Below are 23474 nucleotides of genomic sequence, written 5' to 3'. Positions count from 1 at the left end.
CTCAAATGAAGAGACAAAAAACATACTTTCAATTTTGTCCCAGAAGTAAATAATTAATTTTAGAATAACCAAAGCTGAGCAAACTGCAAGCTCCTATGAAAATAATGTTATACATAAAAATTGAGGTCTATGAAAGGCCTATAGCACCTAAACTCTGTTTAACCATAATACCCTATTTATTTAACCGCAATAAACTATAGTTCCAGCTCAGTATGTACCTGGTAAAATAATCTGTACTCCTTTTCTCTGCATTTGACCAATTAGCCATACATGGCATATCAATTTTGTCATGCTATTTATGGAATTAAGTTAGAATAAAGTGAACACAGCTATATACACATTAAAGTATTTTAATACACAAAATAGTAAAGTGGCAAGCTTATTTTAAATAACATCTTTAATTTTTTTTTTTGCAAAGGCAAAATATTAAACTTAAAATAGGTCTTAGTACATCAAAATACTAAGTTTCTAATTGTATTCCAAGCATGGCCTTTGAACCACATCCTGTACATCTTAGGAAGAACATCCTTGATCTTTAATTGTACAGATCTTTAATTGTACAGATTTTACAAACATAATAAATATATTTACCCCCTTACACATAACAGTATATGTACAACAGCAGTTGACAGTAGTAGCTCAGAACAGCAACTAAGGATATTTCCCACTCTCTTGTTTTGGTACCCTAGGCACACAAGAGTGAATATGTGATGTCACATGCAGCTAGCCTGCCATTATTCTTCCACTTAAAAAAATCTTTTGTCTTCCTAAAACACAAATCAAGAATAGCTCAACCAAAATTGTTATCCCACTGATCCCAAACACTTGATTTCTTAGAATCTCTTAAGTAATTTAAGACTATACAATATAAAAGAGATTCAAATGCGGATTTCTCCATTGGATGTCCTCCAGATGGAAGGACATTTCAGGAGGAAAGCTATTCTAGCATTTTCTAAACAATGAAACTCTTTAAAATCAAATCTGTTCTAAATCACTTTTGCTGATTTTTGTAAAAAAAAATCAAAGTAAAAGACTTTTTAAAGCAGAAGAGCAAATAATTGTGAACAAATAATAACTTTTTGCCTGTAATGAAACTACACAGTTTATCCAGTAGTAATTTGATTGGGATGTTATTGCTGTTTGATGTATACAGACAATGACAACATAGTTGTGTTAACATTATTTTTAAAATGGTATCTCTGCAAATCTGGGTATAACAATCACTACAAACCTTCTGCTTTTCCCAGAAACTGCTGTTTAATCACAATTTTAATCTCCCTTGAAAAAAGGGTAGCAAAATATTTGTAAATTCATGATCCATTTCCACAGAGATGACTGAGAACAAAAAACAAGTTGCGATAATAGGAACAAGTAAGAGAGAACTTGGACTGCCATTAGAGGGGGAAAATATTTTACACATTAAATTTAAATACTTCAATATAAAATTATTTGTGACAATCTAAAACCTTCTAAAAAGACAATGTTTAATGTAGATGTTTCAGTTGATTGCACATTCTAGAAAGCCAGTAAGATTAGACTCAAAATATTAGGTTACAATTGAAGCTTTGTAGGGTATCGTTTACTAAAGGAGACCCATGGTCCTAAAATCATGGAGTAAAACAGGAGTATCTGAAGATTGCAAAGGCACAAGACTTTCACCCTTTGTGTAATTACACTATAAATCTTCATATTATCTAACCAAAGTATTTGCTTTCTCTATTTTACCATTTTAAAGTTAAAAAGGTGCTCCTGTTCTCTGTGCAAATCTAAAAGCCCTTCTTGCAAACCGTTAATTGCTTCAAAAGCAGAGGTACTGAACTATTCCAATAGAAACTACTTTCAATTATAAGCCAAATAACAAAATCAAATAGTTTATAAATACTTAAGGACTAATCATGGGAATATTTGCCCTGCCTCTCCCTCAAAGGAATGATAATTTTAGTGAAAACCCAACAAAATGGTATGCTTAATTATATTGTTAAAACCATGATTAAAATTCAAGTATGGTAATACTTGTAAGTAAGCTATAGTCCTACAGGAAGCTGCTCCCATAAAATGTAACTTAAAAAGCACACTATTTGATTTTTAAAAAGGAACACTTGATGAAGCAAGTAAGAGCACAAGTTTGGTATATGACTGGCTTCCAGAAGAATTTCACAGATCCTTTTATTAAAACCCTCATCCAACCAAAGAATACCCATAATAAATTTGCAAAACATCAAGTCTGTTTCCATATAGACCTATTTATAAGTCACTTTTAAAGCTGTGGTATTATTTTAAAATAAATAAAAGGCTAGAGACAAGCAGCTATTCAGTGTCCATGATGTCTAGAATGTTAATCCATTTGTACAGTATAACTTTCAGTAATGAAAAGAAAACTGTAGCCTTTTTTGAGTTTCACAGTGCTGTATTTCTGAATTGTTTTTAAATCTATATTAAAACCAGGGTAAAGGACTAGGATATACTGTGGCCACAAGATACATATAAGTTTAATGGAAAATGGCAATTGATTTCAACGTAATCAAAAAGTTGATATGTATAGTAGTGGTATGTCTGTTTATTTTACATAGTGGGAATAAGCTACTTGAAGATATCTACAAGTCCAAAGCCAAAATTCCACTGCACCCAAAAGAAATTCAGGTTCAATGAACAATTAATATGGCCAGAAAATGAAGCCTTCAATTACATTTATGTGGTATAAAAATGCAAATGCCTTACAAATGTTATTATACAACAGAATTAACATGTTTGGCCAGCTTTAGAGATAGCGTGGGATAGAAAAATTGCCCATTGCAATATATTATGAGTTTCCTTCAAGCAGAAATAACCGATAGATTTACATTGAAATGCAAACAAGTTAATTTGGGAACAGAAGAGAAAACTGAATAATGGTGATTAAATGCACTGACAATTTTGCTTAGTATTCAAAACGTTTCATTTTTGTAAGAATAGAAATGTTAGTATTGAAGAAAGATGGCATTTCTACTATCACACACCTATTACTTTACTTACCATTCCCTGGACTTTTTTCACTGCTTTTCATAGTTGGCTACCATGTGTAATACATATCTTGCAAGAATGAACCATTTGGAGGTGTGTTGCTTCCTTAATATGGCTGATGTTCAGCCCTTTGCTTCTCACTATGAAAGCCTGCATTGCTGAAAACCTGATTCCCAAATGCTATTGCTACAACAGAGAAATTTATCTTCAACAATACTTTGAGATTACATTAAATTATTACTTATTAGAATAAGCGTGATTCAGTTCTCCAATTGATTTGAGAAATGGAAGCTCCTTCAATGTTTTAGTTCCCTTTCCAAAGTGCATAGTCACCTATAACTTCTGCTCTCGCCACTTGCAGTGCACATTCACTTGGCCTTGGAAAATACACATTATGTTCACAAGTGGAATTATTTTTAAAAGATTTATAATTCTCTATTCAAGAAACAAGTTACTAACTTGCTCAATCTTTAAGGATATTTAAGAATCTTTTCTTAAGAGAGCAAAGAGAGATGGTGATTTTTATCACTTTCATCCATAGGCTACTTTAAAACACAACCTCCTTTTAAATAAAATGTTCAGCATTATTAAATTTAAAATACGAATGAGATCTTTTGGTACCAGGATCAAAATTTATATAAAAGGCCTAAAACTGTCAATAAAATTATACATGGCCCAGCACAAGAAATTTAAAAATAGTTTACTCAATAGTAATTAGAACTCAACACCTCAATCCTCACCAATTGGCTAAATCCCCACATACAATTTTGAGCAAGATTCTCACCAATCCCACTCCCCAGGGGAGCGTTCCAACACAATTTATGCACAAACACACACTAAGCCTTTTCCATAGTACTGTTACCAAAAAGAAGAGTTCCTTCAAATCAGCGTAAGGGGAGATTAAGCATCACATGCTAGTTACCTTTATCTATAGGTAGAAGTGGTTAATTAAGGTATTCATATAAAACCAGCTGTTGGACAGAGCTAGCTGCACCAATGCCTCAATTTTCCCATTTGAAATAGTGTCAACATTGCCATGCTATTCTTCTGTCCTGGTAACCTTAGTTCTATTGTTTCTTTATGGTCTGCAGAGAGAGATTTCTGTTGAAGTATACTGTCCAAGTCTCAACCTTTCTTGTCTTAGCTTTGAGTTTATTTTCTGTATTCACCATTCTGCATCTCCAATGGCTTTGGAAAATACATAATCTCTGCCATTAAGATTCATGATTCCATCTTTGAGGTGAAACTTCCACTTATTCTTACTTCTATGTATCTGGGAAGATGAGATACAAAAACAAGAAAGATCTTACATTTTCTTCAACAATCAGTATGTTGTGAATAGATGGTAAGATTGTGTGTGTGTGTGTGTGTGTGAACAGAATAGCACTGTTGTATATGTTTCTTGATCTAAAACCTTTGTTCTAAATTAGGCACTATAAATATTCCAAGATAAATTCCTTAAGGAGGAAACTAACATAAATCCAAGTATATAAATCCTATCTTTCCTAGCTATGTAAAATAAATCACAGTTAAAATAGAAATATAATAAAACTGTTTTAAATAGAAAAGTAAAATAGTATTTCTGAAATCCAAAATTTTTGTGAACATTTTCAAATTACCAATCCAGCATGCCAAAGTCTGCCTGAAACAGAAAATTAATGAGTCTGAACAGGCACCTTGGAAAGCAGCACCAAAATCTGGATGCATCTGTTAAGAAGGTCCTCTCCTACATTCTCATTACTGTGCACAGAATTATATTTACATAGTACTAGGTGGATCCCAAAGTTTTTAAACAGTTGTCATTCAATTGAGGAATTTTTTTTAGTTGTTAAATATTTTCAAAATAAATTCATCCACCTATTTACTAAAATAATTCTAATTATCAGGAAATACTTTGCTAAGATTAATATAAATAAGCATGTGGACAGATACATATAACAGACCCAAGGCATTTGGTTTTATATATTACCTTGTCATACTGGCACACTACAACATTCTCAGTGTCAAATAATTCCTGTCCTTCTTCATCACTAACATCATCTTCACTATTGAGAGGTTCCTAGAAGAGATTAATTTTGTAAATCAATAGAATTGAGAACAATTGCTGCATAATATGAACACAGCATTTTAGATGTAATGTGTTTTTCTAATTACAGATAGATACAACTTACTATCACAACTGAGCCCAACATTTCTGTTGCTAAGTGAGACATTTGTTAAGTGAATGTTGCTCTTTCTTGTCATAGTTCTTAAGTGAATCACTGCAGTTGTTAAGTGAACCCAGTTTCCCCATTGACTTGTCAGAACATTGCAAAAGGTGATCACATAATCTCAGGACACTGCAACTGTCATAAATATGAATCAGTTGCCAAATGTCTAAATTTTGATCACATGACCATGGGGATGCTACAATGGTGAAAAATGGTCATAAGTCACTTTTTTTCAGTGCCATAGTAGCTTTGAACAATCACTAAATGAACTATTGTAAACTGAAGACTACCTGTACAAAAATTTTAGTTCTTTGATTTTTCTTTTCAATATTTAGCTCCTCCAATTTGAGATGACTGCAGTTGTAAACCAAAATGATGCAATTGGACTTTTTCTCTTTGGGTTTCCAGGCAAGCCATTTTAATTCTATCTCCATACTTCACTGAATCATTCAATAGTAATAACTTGCCTTCTTAAATTCTAAATAACTGTTAGAAACCTGAAATATCAATAAACATACTGGTATTTCTCCAACCTGCAGGGGAAGCTTTCAATAACATAACAAGAAAATAATTGACTTAGATAATTGTTTGACTGATCCACAACAGCAACTACTATTTACTCAGCCAAAATGTACATATTAAAATGCCTCTCTAAGTATAACATAAAACAACTTGTTATCAAAATTTACCTCCTCAACCTGGCCATCTTCACCTCCATCCTTTTCTTTGTCTTCCTCTTCATCATCATCATAATCCTCCTCTTCCTCCTCCTCTTCTTCAGATGATGTATCACCTGCTCCATCCACTTGCAGCACTGAAAGTGCCTGTGATTGTGCTGGCTCATATTCTTCCTTCTCTGCTTCATCTTCAGATGATGCATCACCTGCTCCATCTACTTGCAGCATTAAAGGTGCCTGTGGTTGTGCTGGTTGTTGCTGAGGTTGTTGCTGACCAGCTGCAGAAATCTGTGCTTGCGCTGGTGTAGGTGCAGCCACTGTTGTAGGTATTACTTGGGCTTTGTTTCCTGTAAATAAGATCTGCTGAGGTTGAATAATCACTCCTGTCTGTTGCGAGATCCCTCCAGGAACTGGGGCCAAAACCTGGTTTTAAAAAAATGAATTATCAATGGCTGTACATATTTTGAACCCAGACAAAAATCATCACATTCTAAAACTTCTTCCAGTTTCAGATTGGCTGCAGTTCAATCCATGAATATTTTGGTTCTTCTAGTTGAAAAATTACTCTCGAAGGCTCCCAGAGTGATTTAATGGTGTGATTAGGCTAGGGCTGCTCCATATCATTCCTTCCTAACTCACTGTTTTCCAGCCATCTCTCTAGATCAGGCCATAGTCCAAATTCTATGCTTCCTTCCCTTTCCCGAACACTTTCTAATATACTGGTCTGGACATCTGTTCCTTTTTTGTGATGGTATCAGCAACCGGATCTGAAAGTAGCACATCCTATCACCCTACTTCTTCCCCCAAAGTTCTCCTTCCCCCTTCATATGAAGTATTAGCCCATCTGTGCTCATCTTCCCAGGGCTCTCTCCTTTCTTTCTCAGCCTCAATTGCCAATGATTTCCTCAATCAAAATATTCCACTATCTGAACCAGCCACCAATCTTCTCAGCAACTTCCCCTCAACGATTGCCACTTATATCCTTGGCTCTCTCCTGCTCTTAACTGAACCTCTCCCAAAAGCCACTTCAACATGGAACAATAACATTTTACCCATGTTTGTTTCAGTCAGGTTGAAATCAGTTGTTCTGAGCAAGAAATAGCTTGTACATGGGATATTTTGTATATCCCAAGGTATCGTCAGAATTTGAATACAAAAATATCAGTGACTTTCCAGAAATTTCAGTAATAGGCCAGGTGCAGTAGCAAGCATTGTAATGCAGAGATCTCCAACCGCCAGGCTGTGAACCGGTACCAGTCCGTCATATGTTGAGAATTGGGCCGCACAAGTGACGGGCAAGTGAAGCTTCATCTGCGCATGCACGGGTTCTAGGTTGCATGCAAAACCATTTCTCCCCCCCCCTTGCCAGTCTGTGGAAAAATTGTCTTCTATGAAACCGGTCCCTGGTGCTACAAAGGTTGGGAACCAGTGTTCTAATGGGAACAGCTATTAACTAATGGTACTATGGAAACTGTTTTGATCACTGGTTTCTGAACACAGTTAAAATACTGTGGTAACCTTTTAAAGTCCTACATCATGGAGGGCACGGTAATTTGCAACCAAGGTTACTCCAAAGAGAATCTGCCCTCTGAATGTGTGCTGGAAGAACATGTATGCTGAAAGTCTACATCTCACATGAAGTGAGGTAAGAGGGGACCGAAATAGATGCATTCTCTACTGGAGCTCCTCTTCTATGGTTTACCACCAAAAACAAGCTCTGATAGTCAGGACACTGTTTAAATACTTCTTATACTAATATTTAGTGACTGAGTCATGACTAGAGATGTACTGCAAATGAGTGTTAATATAGTTTACCTACTATTTGCTATTACTGATATGAATGTAGGCATATATTCTTTTGCCTAACCTGGACCTGCATGCTTACAGCAACATAAAAGTATTTCTAACAATCAATGTTTTTTTAAAGGAACTTACTTTCTTAATTTCATTGAAATCAAATAAATTTACCATGCTCTTCAAAATAGTCATTATATTCCAAAATTCTACTTTCTTGTACCCTAACATTTTATACTCTTCCATTTTTGCTCTTAAATATCCTTATTCTGATATACCAGCATTATTTGTATCAGCTGAGAATAGAAGCTTGTTTAAGCACTTAGGTACAAACAAATACAACTAGGTCAGTGTGAAAATAGGAAAAGGGATGGGGAGGGAGGGGAAAGCAGAAAATAGTTCCAATATTATAGCCTGTAAACAAATTCAGTATTCCCTACATTGCAATTAAGGAATTTTTAAAATCCAGATGGATTATGACATACAATACAAAAAAAGTTTAGAAATGTCTATTTGACAGCAATCTTACTTGTTGAATAACAGGAGACTGAACTCCACCAGGTTGCATTTGTGGTATAACCTGCTGTTGTAGAACTACTTGCTGCTGAGGCTGAATAAAATATTGAACACCGCTGGCAGTTCTAACCACCTGTAAGAGTTGGCCTGTAATAAAAAGGAACCTAGTTCAATACTTAAGTTATTGACTTAGGTAAAGGAAAATGACTGCACACTGGCTATCTACAGGAGCTAAAACCAAATGCTTCACATAATATAAAATAATCATGAGTTTTAAACAGAAAGTCAAATAAAAAACAAGTTAGTATATGCCTCATCCATTAATTGGAGGAAAATATTCCAGAGACTGGGTAGCACAACAGAGAAATCTTATTTCTAGCTGATATATCAATAGCATAACCAAGAGGGCACTGAATGTAGAGACTTACAATCTATATTCAAAGTTATGGCAGCTGCATAGTCTCCACAGTCATAAGAACAAAATTTGTTGGCTTGGTAATCTGCCAGTTCTAAACTACCTCTGCATCCTGCTTCACTGGGTCCTTGGACCTACCTCCCACCTGGCTGGATCCTTACAGGACTTGGGCCTGTTTCCTGTCACATTGGATCCCACACCCTTGGGCTTCCACCCTCCGTCATGACTCCCTTTACTTTTTCTGAAGATCTGAGCCTCTAACAACTCAGAAAATGATAAAACGTGATTTTCAAACTCCCTATCCTGCCCAAGTCTCTTAGCATACCACCCATCATCTAGGACAGAGGTGGCGAACCTTTTAGAGACTGAGTGCCCAAACTGCAACCCAAAACCCACTTATGTATCGCCAAGTGCCGGGTGGGCGTGGCTCGCTTGGTGGTCATGGCAGTCAAGGTGAGGGTGGCCCGCGCTTGGTGGGCATGGCTACGGTGGTCATGGCAGCCAGGGTGGGCATGGCCAGGGTGGGTGTGACCAGCTCAAATCTGCTCCTTTGGGGGCCAGGCGGGTGGGGCAGTGGGCAGGAGGCTCATCCTGCAGGGTGAGGCGAGGGAGGGGGCAGGGCGGGGGTTAGAGTTAGGCCACCGCTGCTTTCCCCCCAAAAGAGCGCCCCGCCACTGCTCACACCCAGTGGCGAAGGTGGAGTTTGGGAGGCAGCGGCAGGGCGTAGCCCAGGTGTGGCCCAGCAGCAGCAAAAAAGCTCATTCTCCCCATTCAAGCGGCCATCAGCGGCTCCTCGGCTCCGTCCAAGTTGAAGAAAGCGGAGGTGCAGCAGTGGGATTGCTCTCAATGAGGCGGGAGCACACGAGCAAGCAACGCATCCGGCTCTTACTGTTTGAGAGCAATCCCATTGCTGCGCCTCCACTTTCAACTTGGATGGAGCCAAGGTACCCAAGCCCCTGCACCGCCTGCCTCCCCCTCCCCCCATGCCTCAAGCTAGCGCCGCCAGCAGCTTGCTCAGGCCCATTGGGCTGCTGCCGCCGAAAAGAGTGGTGAGATTTTGTGCCAGCCAGGCAAGGAGTAGGTCAGGGGATGGTGACTGGCTGGCTGGGGAGGGGAATCATGGCTGGTTGGATGGGATTTGCCAAACCTCAGGGCAGCAGCATTGGCAGCTCCCCCCACCCGGCCTGTTTCCCCGGCTCCGTTACTGTCAGCAGCTCCCTCAGCGAGCGCCCCATGGCCGTATCAGCCAGGCTCTCCATGGCGTGCTGCAGCTGATCAGAAGCGCTGCCAAAAACAGAGCCGGGGAAACGGGCCGGGTGGGGGGAGCTGCCAATGCTGCTGCCCTGAGGCTTGGCAAATCCCCCCCAAACAGCCATGTTTTCCCTCCCCAGCCAGCCAGCCACCATCCCTTGACCTATTCCTTGCCTGGCTGGCTGGCACAAAACCTCACCACTCTTCTCGGCGGCGGTAGCCTAATCGGCCTGAGCAAGCTGCTAGCGGCACCGGCCTGAGGCACAGGGGGGAGGGGGAGGATTTTCACTGCCACGCTCTTTAACTTCTTAAAAGCTTACTTGATGCAGAATGCATATCCTTCCTTTTCTGCATCAAGTTAAATAGTCTGGTAGCGAAAATCCAATAACGGGGGGGAAATCCCAGTCTCATACAAAGGGAATCTGCACCGCCTGCCTCCCCCCTGGAAGGCACCCTGCTCTTCACGGAAGATCTGGGAAGGGGCCTGAGCCTGCAAGATGCTGAGGTAGTCGCGCTCCTGGTCATGTCTCCAGACGGTTGCCAAGATTTTGGCTTTGACAGTGCTGGGGGGGCAGCCTGTCCAGAGAAATGGTCAGCGGAAAGATGACTTTGTCGGTGGATACAATGGGCTCCTTGGGGGGATGGCCACTGCAGTCATTCCCGGGGTGCCGTGGCCGTGGGTCAGGAGCGCCTGGCACTCCCGGAAGATGCTTCTGTTGGTAGCCGCCTCTCTGGCTCCAGCCACGCCCTCCTCCGCTGCTTCACCAAGGAGGGCGTCTCCAACTGCCAGTTTTGGCGTGGCGCGGATCTTTGCCTCCTCTCGGCCTCAGCCCTAGCGATGCACTCGCCTCCTGCCGAAGCGCCGCCTGCCTTGCCCGGAGCCGCCCAAGGCCAGAGGCAAAAATCCGCAGCCCACTGAAACCGTCCGTTTCCTGCCTCGCGGCAAATGGCCGGTTTCGGCATGGTGCGGATCTTTGCCTCTGGTTGGGGGGGCCTCCGGGCAAGGCGGGCGGCGCTTCAGCAGCTCCACATTGGCGACCGGGCCGGCTCTGAAAGAAGCGAGCGGGACACCCGCTTGGGAGGAAGAGCGGGCGGGCAGACACGGCTCTGGTCCCTCCCCAGCAGGCCGCCCTTTGTTCACCCGGAGTCCTGCGGCGGACACCCCCCTTGCGGCCGCTCCCCTTAAGGTGGCAGGTGGTGCTGCCGGGTCCACCGTATGGCCGGGAGGCAGCCGGAGGGCTGAGCAGTTCTGGCCATGCCCGCGCTCCAGTCACGACCCTGGCCTTACGAACTGCAGGGGGAGGGGGGCCGCAGAGTCATGTCCTAATCTTGGCAAGTTTATAGGCAAGTGCTCTCCATGCAACCCGGTCAAGCACAGCTAATTTTAGTAGCTAGATGTTCATTTTTGTATCAGCTTTGATGATATCAAGCCAGCAAGTTGTTTGCTTCTTCTTCTGGATCCACTAACCATTCCTAGCATCATTGACCTCTCCAATGAATTTGCATGACATGGCCAAACTAAATCTTTCAAGAATAGTCCTATACAAAATCATGTTGTGCTAGTACAATGCGACATTACCAAGGTGTAGAAAACTACCTTGGTAAATGGCGATCATCTCAGGAAGTCATAGCTCAGGAAGCATGATCTCTTTAGAAAATCACAGCTGGTACATAGCCTTAATTGTGCAGGCACTCTCCTTACTAAATACAGTATTTGCAAATCCAGAGACACTTGAGGGTCAGAGTACTCCCAGAATACAGATTAGCTCTTTTAGTGCAAGTAACAGCACCTCCACCTTGTCTAGATTTAACTTCAGCCTATTTTCTTGCATCTAGTCCATTATAAAAATTATGCAACATTTAAAAGTTGTTCAAAATTGCTTCCTTGCAATTAATTGGTAAAGAGATGTAGAGCTGTGCGCTATCTGCATATTAATAGCATCTCACTCCAACACTCCAAATGATCTCCCACAATAGTTTCTTATAGATGTTCAACAGTGTAAGGATAGTGTTAAGACAAAACCTCTGGAGTCAGAAAAGTCAGTGGCATATTATATAAATACCCAAAAGTAGTCTTCCACCACCACATTCTGGAGGTGGAAGAACAAAAGCAAAAAACAATAAATAAAATTAAAAGTATAACTTCTGACTACCAAAAAAACTGCTATCCCTGCACTGTCAAACTAAATGATCAGTTTTTACACTATGAACATGTCCATTTAACTCCTTTCCCTGAACAGTATGATTATAAAAACTAACTATCCATAATCTGGATCAGTTTTCAGCTACATTTCAATGACATTTTAATCTCTGAGCAAACATAAAGTTTTCAAATTATGTCCTGGGATAGTTACATTTATCACTTTGTCTGCAGGCAAAATCCAATACATTGCTTTCAATTTAAAGGGGATTTAATTTTTGCACCTATATATTTTGTTCCATGCAATACTTCCTATTAGTTGAGATTTAAGGTCTGCTAATGAAAAATGAAAAGGTTGCATTATAGAATACTTTTTAAAATTGTTAAAACTTTGGAATGTTCTCACTAATCATTCTATTTGAGTTCTTGAGAATAATGCATACTTTTTCTAGGCATGTTTTTGAAAACTGAGCTTTAAGAAAACGTTTCTTGCATTACAGGTTTTATTGATTTATTTATATCTTTACTTTAATAGTATTATTATATTTTGAAAGTCAGTTTACATTTTTCCCAATGTGGTGTAGTAGTGAAAGTGTTGGATTAGGAATGGGAAACCCAGATTATAGTCTTTCTTTAAGCATTAAAGCTACCTGGATGATTTTGGCTGAGTTATTCTTTTTCCATTGTAGGTTGGGAAGTTGAAAAAAAATATCTATCTAACAAGTACACTAGACCAGCATGGTAGATTACAATCCATAACTTTCAATACAATCTTTATCTTGTAATAGATTGAGATTTAAGTTTGGATAGTTCTACCTCTATCAACCAAAGTCAGCTTACATCAGCTGGGTCATACATTCTTGTTTTCCTTTCCATATACTAATATTGGTTTTTGAAATAGGATTTGTTGCAAGCTCACTGAGATTTTAATGAGAAGCACCATACAAATATTTGAACTGAAAAATTAAGATTAAAAAAATACCTGAATTTGTGAGTATCTGCTGAACTCCACCAGGCAAAGCCAAAGTGGCTGCTGTAGCAGCAGCACTCTGAAAGATAAATGGTTCAACCAATAAAGTACAAAACATTAAATTAAGAAATCAGACCTGAGGTTTAGCAAGGCAGAGATTTATAGATTATTACATGCCAAATGCTTTCTTACTCTTATAATTTTAGTCAAACTAAGCTACATTCAACATCATACATATTATCATACTCCTATTTTTCATTTAAAAAGTAATTTTCTATTAATTTTAATGAAATGAATTGACTTGCCAGAAGAAGAGCATCACATAAATCTTTGTATACATTCTTGTGCACATTTGTAGAAGAATGCGGATTTCAGATAACAAGTGAAAGTTTATGTTCTCTTCAAACTTAGGAATCAAACTGAAATTTATTCAGTTTGTTGACAGATTTAAATCCAAATAAGACAGAACAATATTTAATAACCCAGCACAAGTTAAGTTGCCTATGCACTGTTGTTAGCTACGCAAAATACAGCAACTCTGCCCCCACCCCCAAATCTCTAATTCTTGATTTGATCCCAATTTGGTCATGCTTAAAGAACAGCTTACAGCACCCATGAGATTTTAATTATGATTACATGCTCTCATAATTTCATTTATTTTAAACATAATTTAGATCAGTGGTTCTCAACCTTTTTAATGCCGCGACCCCAACCGGTCGTAGGTCGAGGACTAAACCGGTCGTATGTCGAGGACTAAACCGGCCGTAAGTCGAGGACTACCCAGCCGGTCGTAAGTCGAGGACTTTCCCTGCCCGGGAGCGCCGCGCATGCGTGGTTCCGCCTCCTGCGGCGTAGCTGGCAAGCGGCAGAGACGGAGCAGGCCAACCACCAGCTGGCCCAGCCCAAGGGAGGTAAGGCACCCGCCGGAAAAGGGGAAAAAATGGCGGACAGCCTTGCTTGGCGACCCCTGTGAAATAGTCGATCGACCCCAAATGGGGTCCCGACCCACAGGTTGAGAACCACTGATTTAGATGATAGGCAAACACAGATGTAAAAGTGTAGAGGCCAGAGCTCCCTATTAAGATACTTCATTGATATAATCCTTAAAGTATTTAAGCTACGAACCTTTCAAACTTAAATGCAATGCCCTATCTTAAGTAGCATTTGTGTGTATGAATGCAAAGATACTTATTTTTAATGTTCGCCTGTCGTTTTCTGAAAAATCTATTGCTTGTAAAACCTAAACTAATTCTAGCTACATACAAGTATGAAAAGCTGATGGCAATTATCACCAATTTTGCACAAATCTAATGTGAAGTGCTTAAGAAATAGATAAAATCTGATAGTTTAAAACTGGGCTTCTTCTCAAATTTTGCAACCATTCTATTTTTTTAAGAAAACATATTTGTCCCTTGTTTTGGATCAATGAAGCATCTTTAAATAATTTAAGGCATTTTTCTAGTTAACAGTAAAATAGATTCCTTTAAGTATTAAGGACAATTAATTAGAAGAGACCAATTTTAATTATCTATTGGCACAAGACAGTTGCCTTTTTTTTAAGAGATCATGAATGTGAAGGCAGTAGGTGATGCTATCTAAATCATGTTTTGTTGAAATAAATTCCTAACAATAAACATAGCTGAAGTCTTGAACTTGGTAAAATAGTGAAGTAGGAAGAAAACACATTGTATAAGAGAACTAGTACATAAAATTATCTTCCCTTATATGATTTTTATTGTGCACAGTTAAAACATTATGAATTACATATTCTTACCATGGTTGATGCATTCATGTGCTGTATCAGTTTGGAATCTGGCATAATAACTTGAGGCTGAGGTGCTGGAATAAAACAAGCAATCACTGCTATGATCGTCATAAAACATTTTACAAGGCTTATTAATAACAAACTATTATGCTTCCTCTTCAAACAAGGTTTTTGTATTAAATATATTGTAAACTCTGATATAAAATATATAGTTAAGTAAAAGCAGTCTGTAATAAATACAAAAATCCTCAATGTCTATGTAATTAATTTGTAACTGTTCTTTCAGTGGTGGGCAAAATATTTTCAATTTGGAGCACATTCTACTTCAAGGTTAAAAATGGCTGTTTCATGAATAAAATTATTTATTTATGTATAAAATTTATTGGCTGCCCATTTTAATATAGGGTAGGTATGGGCAGCTTACAATCATTAGTTATTAGTTAAATTAGTTTCATAATTGAAACCTCAGCTCTGAGGTATAATTCAGTCATGAAAACTCTACAGTCTGGCTGGTCATATATTTCTTTTTCAGCTCCATCATGTCCCTATCCTAGAATCCTACACTTTTCCCTGCACAAGGAAGTGCAAAGAAAGTCCAATCAAAGATTTAGCTCAGGAAATGGAGCATGACTTCCCTGAAGATTTATTCACTAATGTCCACATGCATATAGGAGAGTAGGGAGGTATCCTTCCTTGACCTTAATTTTGTCTCATTTTGTTTTAAAAACTATTAAATGCAAGTTGAATAAATGTAAAATTGCATCTCATTCAAAGAATCTGTATGCCTGCTTAGGCCTCTGCCACTGGCAATTTTTGACAACACAAGTTTTCATCTAAACTCTTTCAACCTTTAACCTACCCAAAGCCTGAATAAAGTCTGAACATTGCTGCCTATGCATTCAATGACATACTTTTGTCAGTAAGAATATCATTCATAACCCTTGAGGAACAAAAATATAATTTTTAAAAAATGGACCTTGAGAAAAAGATGCTCATCCGTGAGTTAGAATTTTATCTAAAGTTATTTAAATTTAAGAAAATGTAAGAAAAAAGCTATTATAGTATCAACTTTCCTGCATACTACATGGACATATTTTGCTTTCAGGAGACACTTTATGAATTCAAATGGGCAACAGCTATAAAAAACTGAAACTACAAATAATACATATTTTATTTAAAACATTTAAATAGCCACCCATCTTATAACAAACTCTGGGTGGCTCCCAATCAAATATTAAAATAACATAAAAACTATATTAAAACTTTTAAAATCAAACTGATAAAACAAAAACTTGGCAGTAACATCAACTGAGTTTCATAGGAATCTTATGAGGTAGTGACTTGGGCCAGTCACTTTTTCCCAGACCAAACTATCTCACGGGATTGTTATTGTTAGGAAAATATTTTTAACAAATGTTTTTGGTGAGTGCCAGTAATCTTCTGATTACAAGGTTGGAACATTGGCAACAACACTCTTAAGATTCAGAAAGAGTCTTACTTTGCTGTGTTGCCGGAATAAGGACTTGCTGGGACTGTTGCTGAACTGTTTGCTGTGGCTGCGGGTGGTGATGATGATGGGAATGCTGTTGCTGCTGCTGCTGCTGCTGTTGTTGCTGTACTTGCAGTAAAAGTTGCTGTTCCTCTGAATGAAATCCATCAACAGCTTTGGATTGCAGCAATTTGTTTTCCCATAGCTGTATTTATTTTTAAAAATATATATATTTACTGGTGAGCAAATAACAATGTAAGTTATAAACAAACTTTAGGTTGTGTTTCATTTTACTGACATGTATGATAGTTACACATTTTAAAAATGTAACATTGGAAACAATTTATCACTAGTCAGCTGACTCTTTGTAGCATGCTACCAATGTCTTTAAAAAATTGACTTCCTTGGCCAATGTTGGGTAGTTTAGTGTAGTTGAAACTTAGTATGGACCACCATCTAATCTATTTTTGTATCTCTTACATGAAAAATGAGGAAATAAAAGGTTGTTTTGAGCTCCTATTGATATCTATGGAGGAATACTTGAAGCATAATGGATAAAAGATAATTGGTTTTTTTAACATTCTAAGAGTGAATTTGAAACAAAATTATATACTGAAGAGAAATGTGTTATTGCTAAAATGTATAATTTTGGTTGAAATATGAGACAAGTGAATATATAAAATGGGCTAAATTTTTTGTTACAATATGCAAATGGAACAAAGGGAAAATAGGTTGTTGAAAGGATTAAAATTTCTCTTATGTTCTAATTTTAAAGTTAATCTTTATAAAATGATGCATAGTTTGCATTGTATTTGTCACCCAAAAAATTGTCTGTAATGCATAAAGGTGTTTTGAATCTTTGTTGGACATGAAGGGACATTTTATTATGTTTGGTGGATGTGTTAAAAGCCAATTTTTTTTAGATACAAATGCATACATTAATTTAGAACATTTTAAAAGATTAAAGCATAACTGAAATCAGAGACATTTCTTTTGGGACCAATGGATAGGTAACTAGAATAAAGTCATGGTACTGTTTTTATATATAACTGCAGCAAAATTATTGTATGCTCAAAAAGTGGAAAGGTTTGACACTATCCACAATGGAAGAATGACTAGAGAATAATAATATTTGCAGAAATGGCTGAATTAATTAATTTCCTTGATCAGGCAAGACTGTTCTTCACAGGCCCAGAGCATTTACGTGACCATGTTTATAGCCCTCATCTGCTAAAAGGCAAGAATTATTTGAGACACATGAAGTTATAACTTACTGTTTTAAGTTCCACAAGGACTTGCTCATCCACACTTGCATCAAGAAAGACTTCTCGGACATCATTAATGACATCTTCAATCACAGACCTATACAATTTAGGCTTTAAAAAGTCACAAATAACCGTTTGAAAATGTTTATATACTCTTGTGATATTTCAAAACATTGAAGGTTCTTTAAAAGTGAAAACAACCTAAATTAAGTAAATGTAAAATTCCATGGAAAACCCATTTTTAGCAGAATTTCACTTTTTAAAACATAAAAGATTAAGACTATGGCAACTATACATTACAGAGCATTCAAATGCTTATCTTTGACTGTTAAAATCAAATTATTTTGCTGTAGGGCAATGTTATACTGATAACTATTGTACTAAAGCTCAATTCTCAACCAGATTTAACTGAGATGGCATGAGTTAGAACAATTCAATAATATCCATAAAAATTTATTACATTCCAAAGGTGAAAAATATTTTAAGAGCAAGAAAAATAATTACATGCTGCATCTTATTACAGAATGTAATTATATGCTGTTTCAATTTCCTACTGAAAACTAATTCAAAATCCCACTGCGCTCAGCCAGTCACCCCATAGAACTTTTATAAAATAAAGGTAGAATAAAAACTCTTCCGCATTTTACACCATTTACAAAGAAAAAAATCACCCTATACATAAAAACAAGAAACAGCAGCTATTTTATCATGTGACAGTCCGGCTAACCCGAATTTGAAAAGAGCTAGTGAAAAGCTTCTATTCCAAAGCAACAAAAGACAGCGCTTTTTGGTCTGTGCCTATGTAGTGCAGGCACCTCCCAGCCTGCTTTCCACAGCTCTCTCCGTATTTAAAGGCTGATGTGGTGTTTAAATGGAGAGGCGGTGACGTGGGGCTGGAAAGCACCTTCCCATCCTGGCAGAGTCTATATTAGAGAGCGGCAATGGCTCTATATAAACAGGGCAGCCACAGGGAGGAGGAACACAAGGAGCAGGGAGAGAGAAAAGCAAGGGGAAGCCATGATGGATCTGAGAGCACAAAATGAGAGCCTCCAAATCAGCATCAGGACTTCGGTTGGTCAGCAGGGGTTCATTTTTTTTGGCCGGTGGGGTGCTTATTTTTGAGTGCATTTGATTTTTTCATTGTTTTTTTTTTTCTTAGTGCAGAACAAGGTAACATGATTGAAAGGGGCCGGGAGGTTTTTTTTTTCTTTTTCTTTCTTTCTTTTCCGTGTGACTGCTTATTGTATACCGATGTGAAACCGAGACTCAGAAACTGAGCCTTGTCCTCTAAGAACTGAAGGGAGAAGCATAGAAAAGGAGGCGGGAAAGGAGAGAGGCGATTAATAAAAGCGCTTCCTGAAGAAAACTCGGACGGATCAAAAGGGCCTTTTCTCCATTTAGATAAGATAGAAACCTACATCTCCCTGCGTGAAGGGAAGGGAAAGACGTTCTCTGCCAGACTAGGAATTAAAGGTGCTTTTCAACCATTCGTTACCAATGCCTATAGTCTGCGGAAAGAGGCGGTTTCGACCACTACCATAGCAGGTTAAATGCTTGGGGGACGAAACCTCACCTCCCGGCACGCTTCCCCCCCCCCCGGCCTTTCCTCCAAGGCGGGGAAAAACCGCCAGCTCACTCCCGAGCGTCCCCCGACTCCCTCCCCGCCCCCCACTCGCAGAGACGAAGCGGGCTCCCTCCAGACCCCGCGGCGCCTCTTCCGTGACTCCCCCGAAGCAGCATCCAGCGCTCGCTCGTCCGCCCCTCTCCTTGCCCCACAGGAGGAATGGACGGAAGCCCGCGAATTGGGGCTGCTGCTGTTGCTCCCGCCGCCGTCCCGCCCTTGCCCCGCCATCCTCGCCTCCCCAAGCCGAGCACCCACCCGCCGCCCTCCCGTTCAGAGCCCCTTGCGCAACCCTCGTCCTTACCACGGGGTTTGTGTTAGTCGAGCTCGCCATGTCCCGCACCACCCCTGGGTAGGACACACACCCCGAGGCAGGGCGCCCCCGAACACCCCCCTCCGGACAAGAGCAGGCTGAGGCGAGCTAGGGCCCCCTTCCCCGCTGCTGCCGCCGCTGTTGTCCGCCTCCTCCTCCTCCGCCCTGTCTCGCCTCAGGGGCGTCCTTCTCAGCCCGGCTAACCCGCCCGCGCGGAAGAAGCCACCCTCTCGCTCTTCCCCCCGCGGCCCGGCCTCACACGGCGGCCCTTGGGCTGCAGCCGCCAGCCGTCTGCTCCGCTTGTTTCGCCCTTTATATAGCGAGTGCCGAGCAGCTGCGCGAGCGGCCAGAGAAAGGGGGAGGCCGCGGAGGGGAGAAGGAGGGAAGCGCCGCGAGAAGGAGCGAGAAATCGTCTTCCTCCGCCTCCTCCCGTCGAACTTCTTCCGCCTTCCTGGCGCCAGGACGCGCAGGGGTGGAGCTAAGTCGACAGCCATAGAGATTGCGCGACAGTCCTGAGCGCGAACGGGATCTTTTCGCGCCCCAAATGCAGGCATACGATCGCTAGAAAAGTGCCCTTCATCCAGTACAAGCAGAGATGATTTCCCCCCCCCTCCCATCTCCAGCAATGTTATCCTTCTGTTTCTAGGGATGCTTTAGGAATTTCTGCTGCGAAGGTGGAAAATAGAGATTATAAGCCTTGTTTCCGGTTTCCGTGTTTGCTGGGCGGGAAAATGATCCAAAATACGTGATCTGTAGACTTAATATATTTCTTCTTACTGTTCATCCCTATTGCGCAGACAGAAAATATAAAGGTTTCGTAATCTGTTGTGCTAAAATCAAATGAAGACAAAAGAATTGAATTTAGCAAGAGCTAAATCCCAGGATGCCGATGAAAATCTCCTTTTGAGGAATTACAAAAGAATTTTTGACTCCGCTTACAGTAGTTTCAATCAAATGATTCTCCACCCCTTTCGATTACATACTTCAGCGAAGATGTAGTAGGGGAAGAGATTTTTGTTTGGAAGGGGCAACTCAATTCTTGATTGATTCTCGGATATATGCCTTCAGATTCGCTTCTTGCTTTGGTGTAGATTTCTGACTGATGGAAATTTCATAAGTTTGCTTTTTCCTGAACCTCTGGATAGTTCAAACGATGTGCTTTTAGCGTTTTGGACATTCTTTGGAGTTAGGGTTGACAAGCCACTACTATTTTACTGGTAAAACCAGTAAAACGTGTACTGTCATAAATCTATTATTTTTCCAGTACAGAGAACTAGCAAGTTACATTTTTTACAATCCAAGGAACATAATAACTTATGAATCAAAGTGTTATCTACAAAGTGTCTATCAGTGAAAACATCTTCCTTTTTAGAATAGGCTAATACAACCTGGATCAAAATCAAAAATTTCCATCATAGCAGATCTATTCAAAAGTAACTTCTATTGCTTTTCTTGAAATTTTGTGAATGGAAGCAAGTGAAATTGATTGATACCTTAATATTAGTGTATTTGCATGGAATGAGTAACCCAAATCTGCTTTTCTCTTGCCAATAGCTCATAAACTTGGTAATGTATAACATTAATGATTTGCACTTTACAATGCACTAGCGTGCTCTGTTTTCTGTGTATCACATGTGCATTTGCTCTTGTATGTCTATAATTTCTCATTTTTGCAGATAGTGCTGTTTTCATATTTACTAAGCTCATAGAATCCTAGTTGGCTCTGATATTCATCAGTTTGGTACGTAGACATTCTCAATCACCCTGTGCTAGACAACCACATTTCAATGCAAAGTGCTAAGGCAGAGTTGTACATTTCATTTAGCTCCAAATTTTATTTTGCATTATACTGGTTTCATGGAATCAGACAACAGTATTAACCATAGAAAATATATTTTTATTGAGTCACAGTATATTATGTATGCATATAGCCCTGTCCATATATAAGAAATACAAAATTCAAAAAAGAGCAACCCGGAGAGGGGTAGTTTAGGAGGGACTACAAACAAGTCGGTGAATATTGAGCATAATGTAAACACTGATTTTGCAGAATTAAGCAAATCAATAAACAAAAATGTCCAAATAAGAGCAATCTTCTGTAACTTCCTGTCAAATGTGGGTCTGAGAGAAGAAAGTACTTCAGTACTTTATTAGATGTCATGGGAACCACCTACAGTATCTTTTAAGGCAGGGGTTCCCAACCAGGGGTGCGAGATGATATTCCAGGGGGTGCGAAAACTTGGGTTTTCAAAATTATAGTGTATATGCATAATTTGTTGCTGTTATTTCAAACTTTTGTAAGGGGTGTGAGAATATATCAGTAGGGGGTGCAGGGTATAGAAAAGGTTGGGAACCACTGTTTTGAAGCATGAGTGGACTTTCCCAGTCCATAGGGAGCTGCATGCAGCTGTTTTTGCAGCAATCAAAATCAATTTAAAATGTTGATTTTTTAAAAAATAATTGTCTATAATTTTTTTTCCTTTAATTTTTTTTTTCTTTTGCCCACCAGCTTTTATGTTAGGAACCCGCTTTTATATCATGATCTTACCCACTGTCATAGTGATCCCTCTCCCTGTTTAACATGGCTCTCAGTCAATAATACTGTGATTTTAACTCTAAAAGATGGCCTATTCCCTTTGTTCCTAAAGGAAATCAACCTTGACTATCCTTTGGAAGGACAGATATTGAAGTTGAAGCTCAAATACTTTGGCCATCAAATGAGGAGAGAGGACTCATTGGAAGAGCCCCTGATGTTGGGAAAGATTGAAGGCAAAAGGAGAAAGGGATGGCAGAGGATGAGATTATTATATAGCGTCATCAATGCAGTGGGCATGAGTTTGGGCAGACTCAGGGAGACAGTGGAAGACGGGAGGGGGGGGCTGGTGTGCTATGGTCCATGGGGTCTCACAACTTAGTGACTGAATAACAACCATTTCCTTTGTAAAAGTTAAAGATGCTTGGATATATACATCAGTTGTTTTTAATAAAACAACAATAGCAAAATTACAAGTAGTCCTTGATTTACTACTGTTCATTTAACAACAGTTCAGAGTTACAACAGTTTATAACTCATCCTCACACTTACGACAATTTCATTATCTGCACAATCATGTGATTGCAATCTGGGTGCTTGGCAACTGGCTCTCATTTGCAACAGTTGCAGTGTCTTGCAATCAGGTGAACACAATTTGTGATATTGCCAGCCAGCTTCTGATAAGCAAAGTCAATTGAGGAAGACAGATTTACTTAAGGACAATTTGATTCACTTATCAACCACCTCATTGCTTAATGACTGGTAGTAAAATTGGGTCTGTTCATGTGATGGCTCACTTAATGATCACATCACTTAGTGACCAAAATTCTGGTCCCAGTTGTGTTAGCAAATCAAGGAGTATCTGTACTGATCTAATGTGTATCCTTTCCTGGAGGCAGATTACAATATTAGATGCATCATCAGTTGCAATGTCTGTCTAGCTATCAAACATATTAACCACTCACTATCTGTCTCATAGAGGGGCTCTGGGCGGTATGCATTTGTTATATACAACTTAAGTAATAATAAATTTATCTCTAAAATACCACAACAGTCTTTTGTTTTTCACAGCTAAAAAAATCTTAGTGTGGTTACTTCTTCCTGTAATCAAATTAATTGTAATGTATTTGAGATTTTTGTATGAACCCTATTTTAAATGTCATTTTAAAACATTTCTGTATTTCATTTACATGTATTTTAAAATAGGTCACAGAATCATGAGAAACGACTAGCTATATTTAAAAACCTAATACAAAAGAAAAGTATGGGAAGGAAGTACAGAAAAAGATGTTCCCCTTTTTCTATTTTTTTTACCCACAAGTATATCTGCATTTCTTTCTTCATTATCTCCTTTCTAATAGCATCCATAAAATTATCTCATTGCCACAGCATTCCTGCAATTCTATATCCTCTTTTACTGAATGCTTTCTTTCTCCAACTGAACATCCTTCTTTACAATATAAAATGTCAGTTTATTCAAATTGGTTCAGCACCAGCCACTGCTTAGTCTTAAAA

General features: G+C 39.2%; 1 protein-coding gene across 1 annotated transcript; it reads right to left on the bottom strand.

The window, feature by feature from the left end:
- Positions 1–334: 334 nt before the first annotated feature.
- LOC107295477 (transcription initiation factor IIA subunit 1) lies at positions 335–19447 on the bottom strand. Its single transcript, XM_015824793.1, has 9 exons — positions 19418–19447; positions 17502–17603; positions 16237–16432; positions 14748–14812; positions 12986–13052; positions 8211–8344; positions 5900–6310; positions 4970–5059; positions 335–4273 (listed from the first exon to the last, which is right to left on the bottom strand). The coding sequence occupies exons 1-9, from the start codon at positions 19445–19447 to the stop codon at positions 4166–4168; spliced, it is 1203 nt and encodes a 400-aa protein (XP_015680279.1). The 3' UTR covers positions 335–4165.
- Between the last annotated feature and the right edge of the window lie 4027 nt (positions 19448–23474).

The sequence above is a fragment of the Protobothrops mucrosquamatus genome, unplaced genomic scaffold, assembly GCF_001527695.2.
Source record: "Protobothrops mucrosquamatus isolate PMUCROS unplaced genomic scaffold, P.Mucros_1.0 scaffold2356, whole genome shotgun sequence".
NCBI lineage: Eukaryota > Metazoa > Chordata > Lepidosauria > Squamata > Viperidae > Protobothrops > Protobothrops mucrosquamatus.
This window is presented reverse-complemented; position numbering and strand designations above follow the sequence as displayed.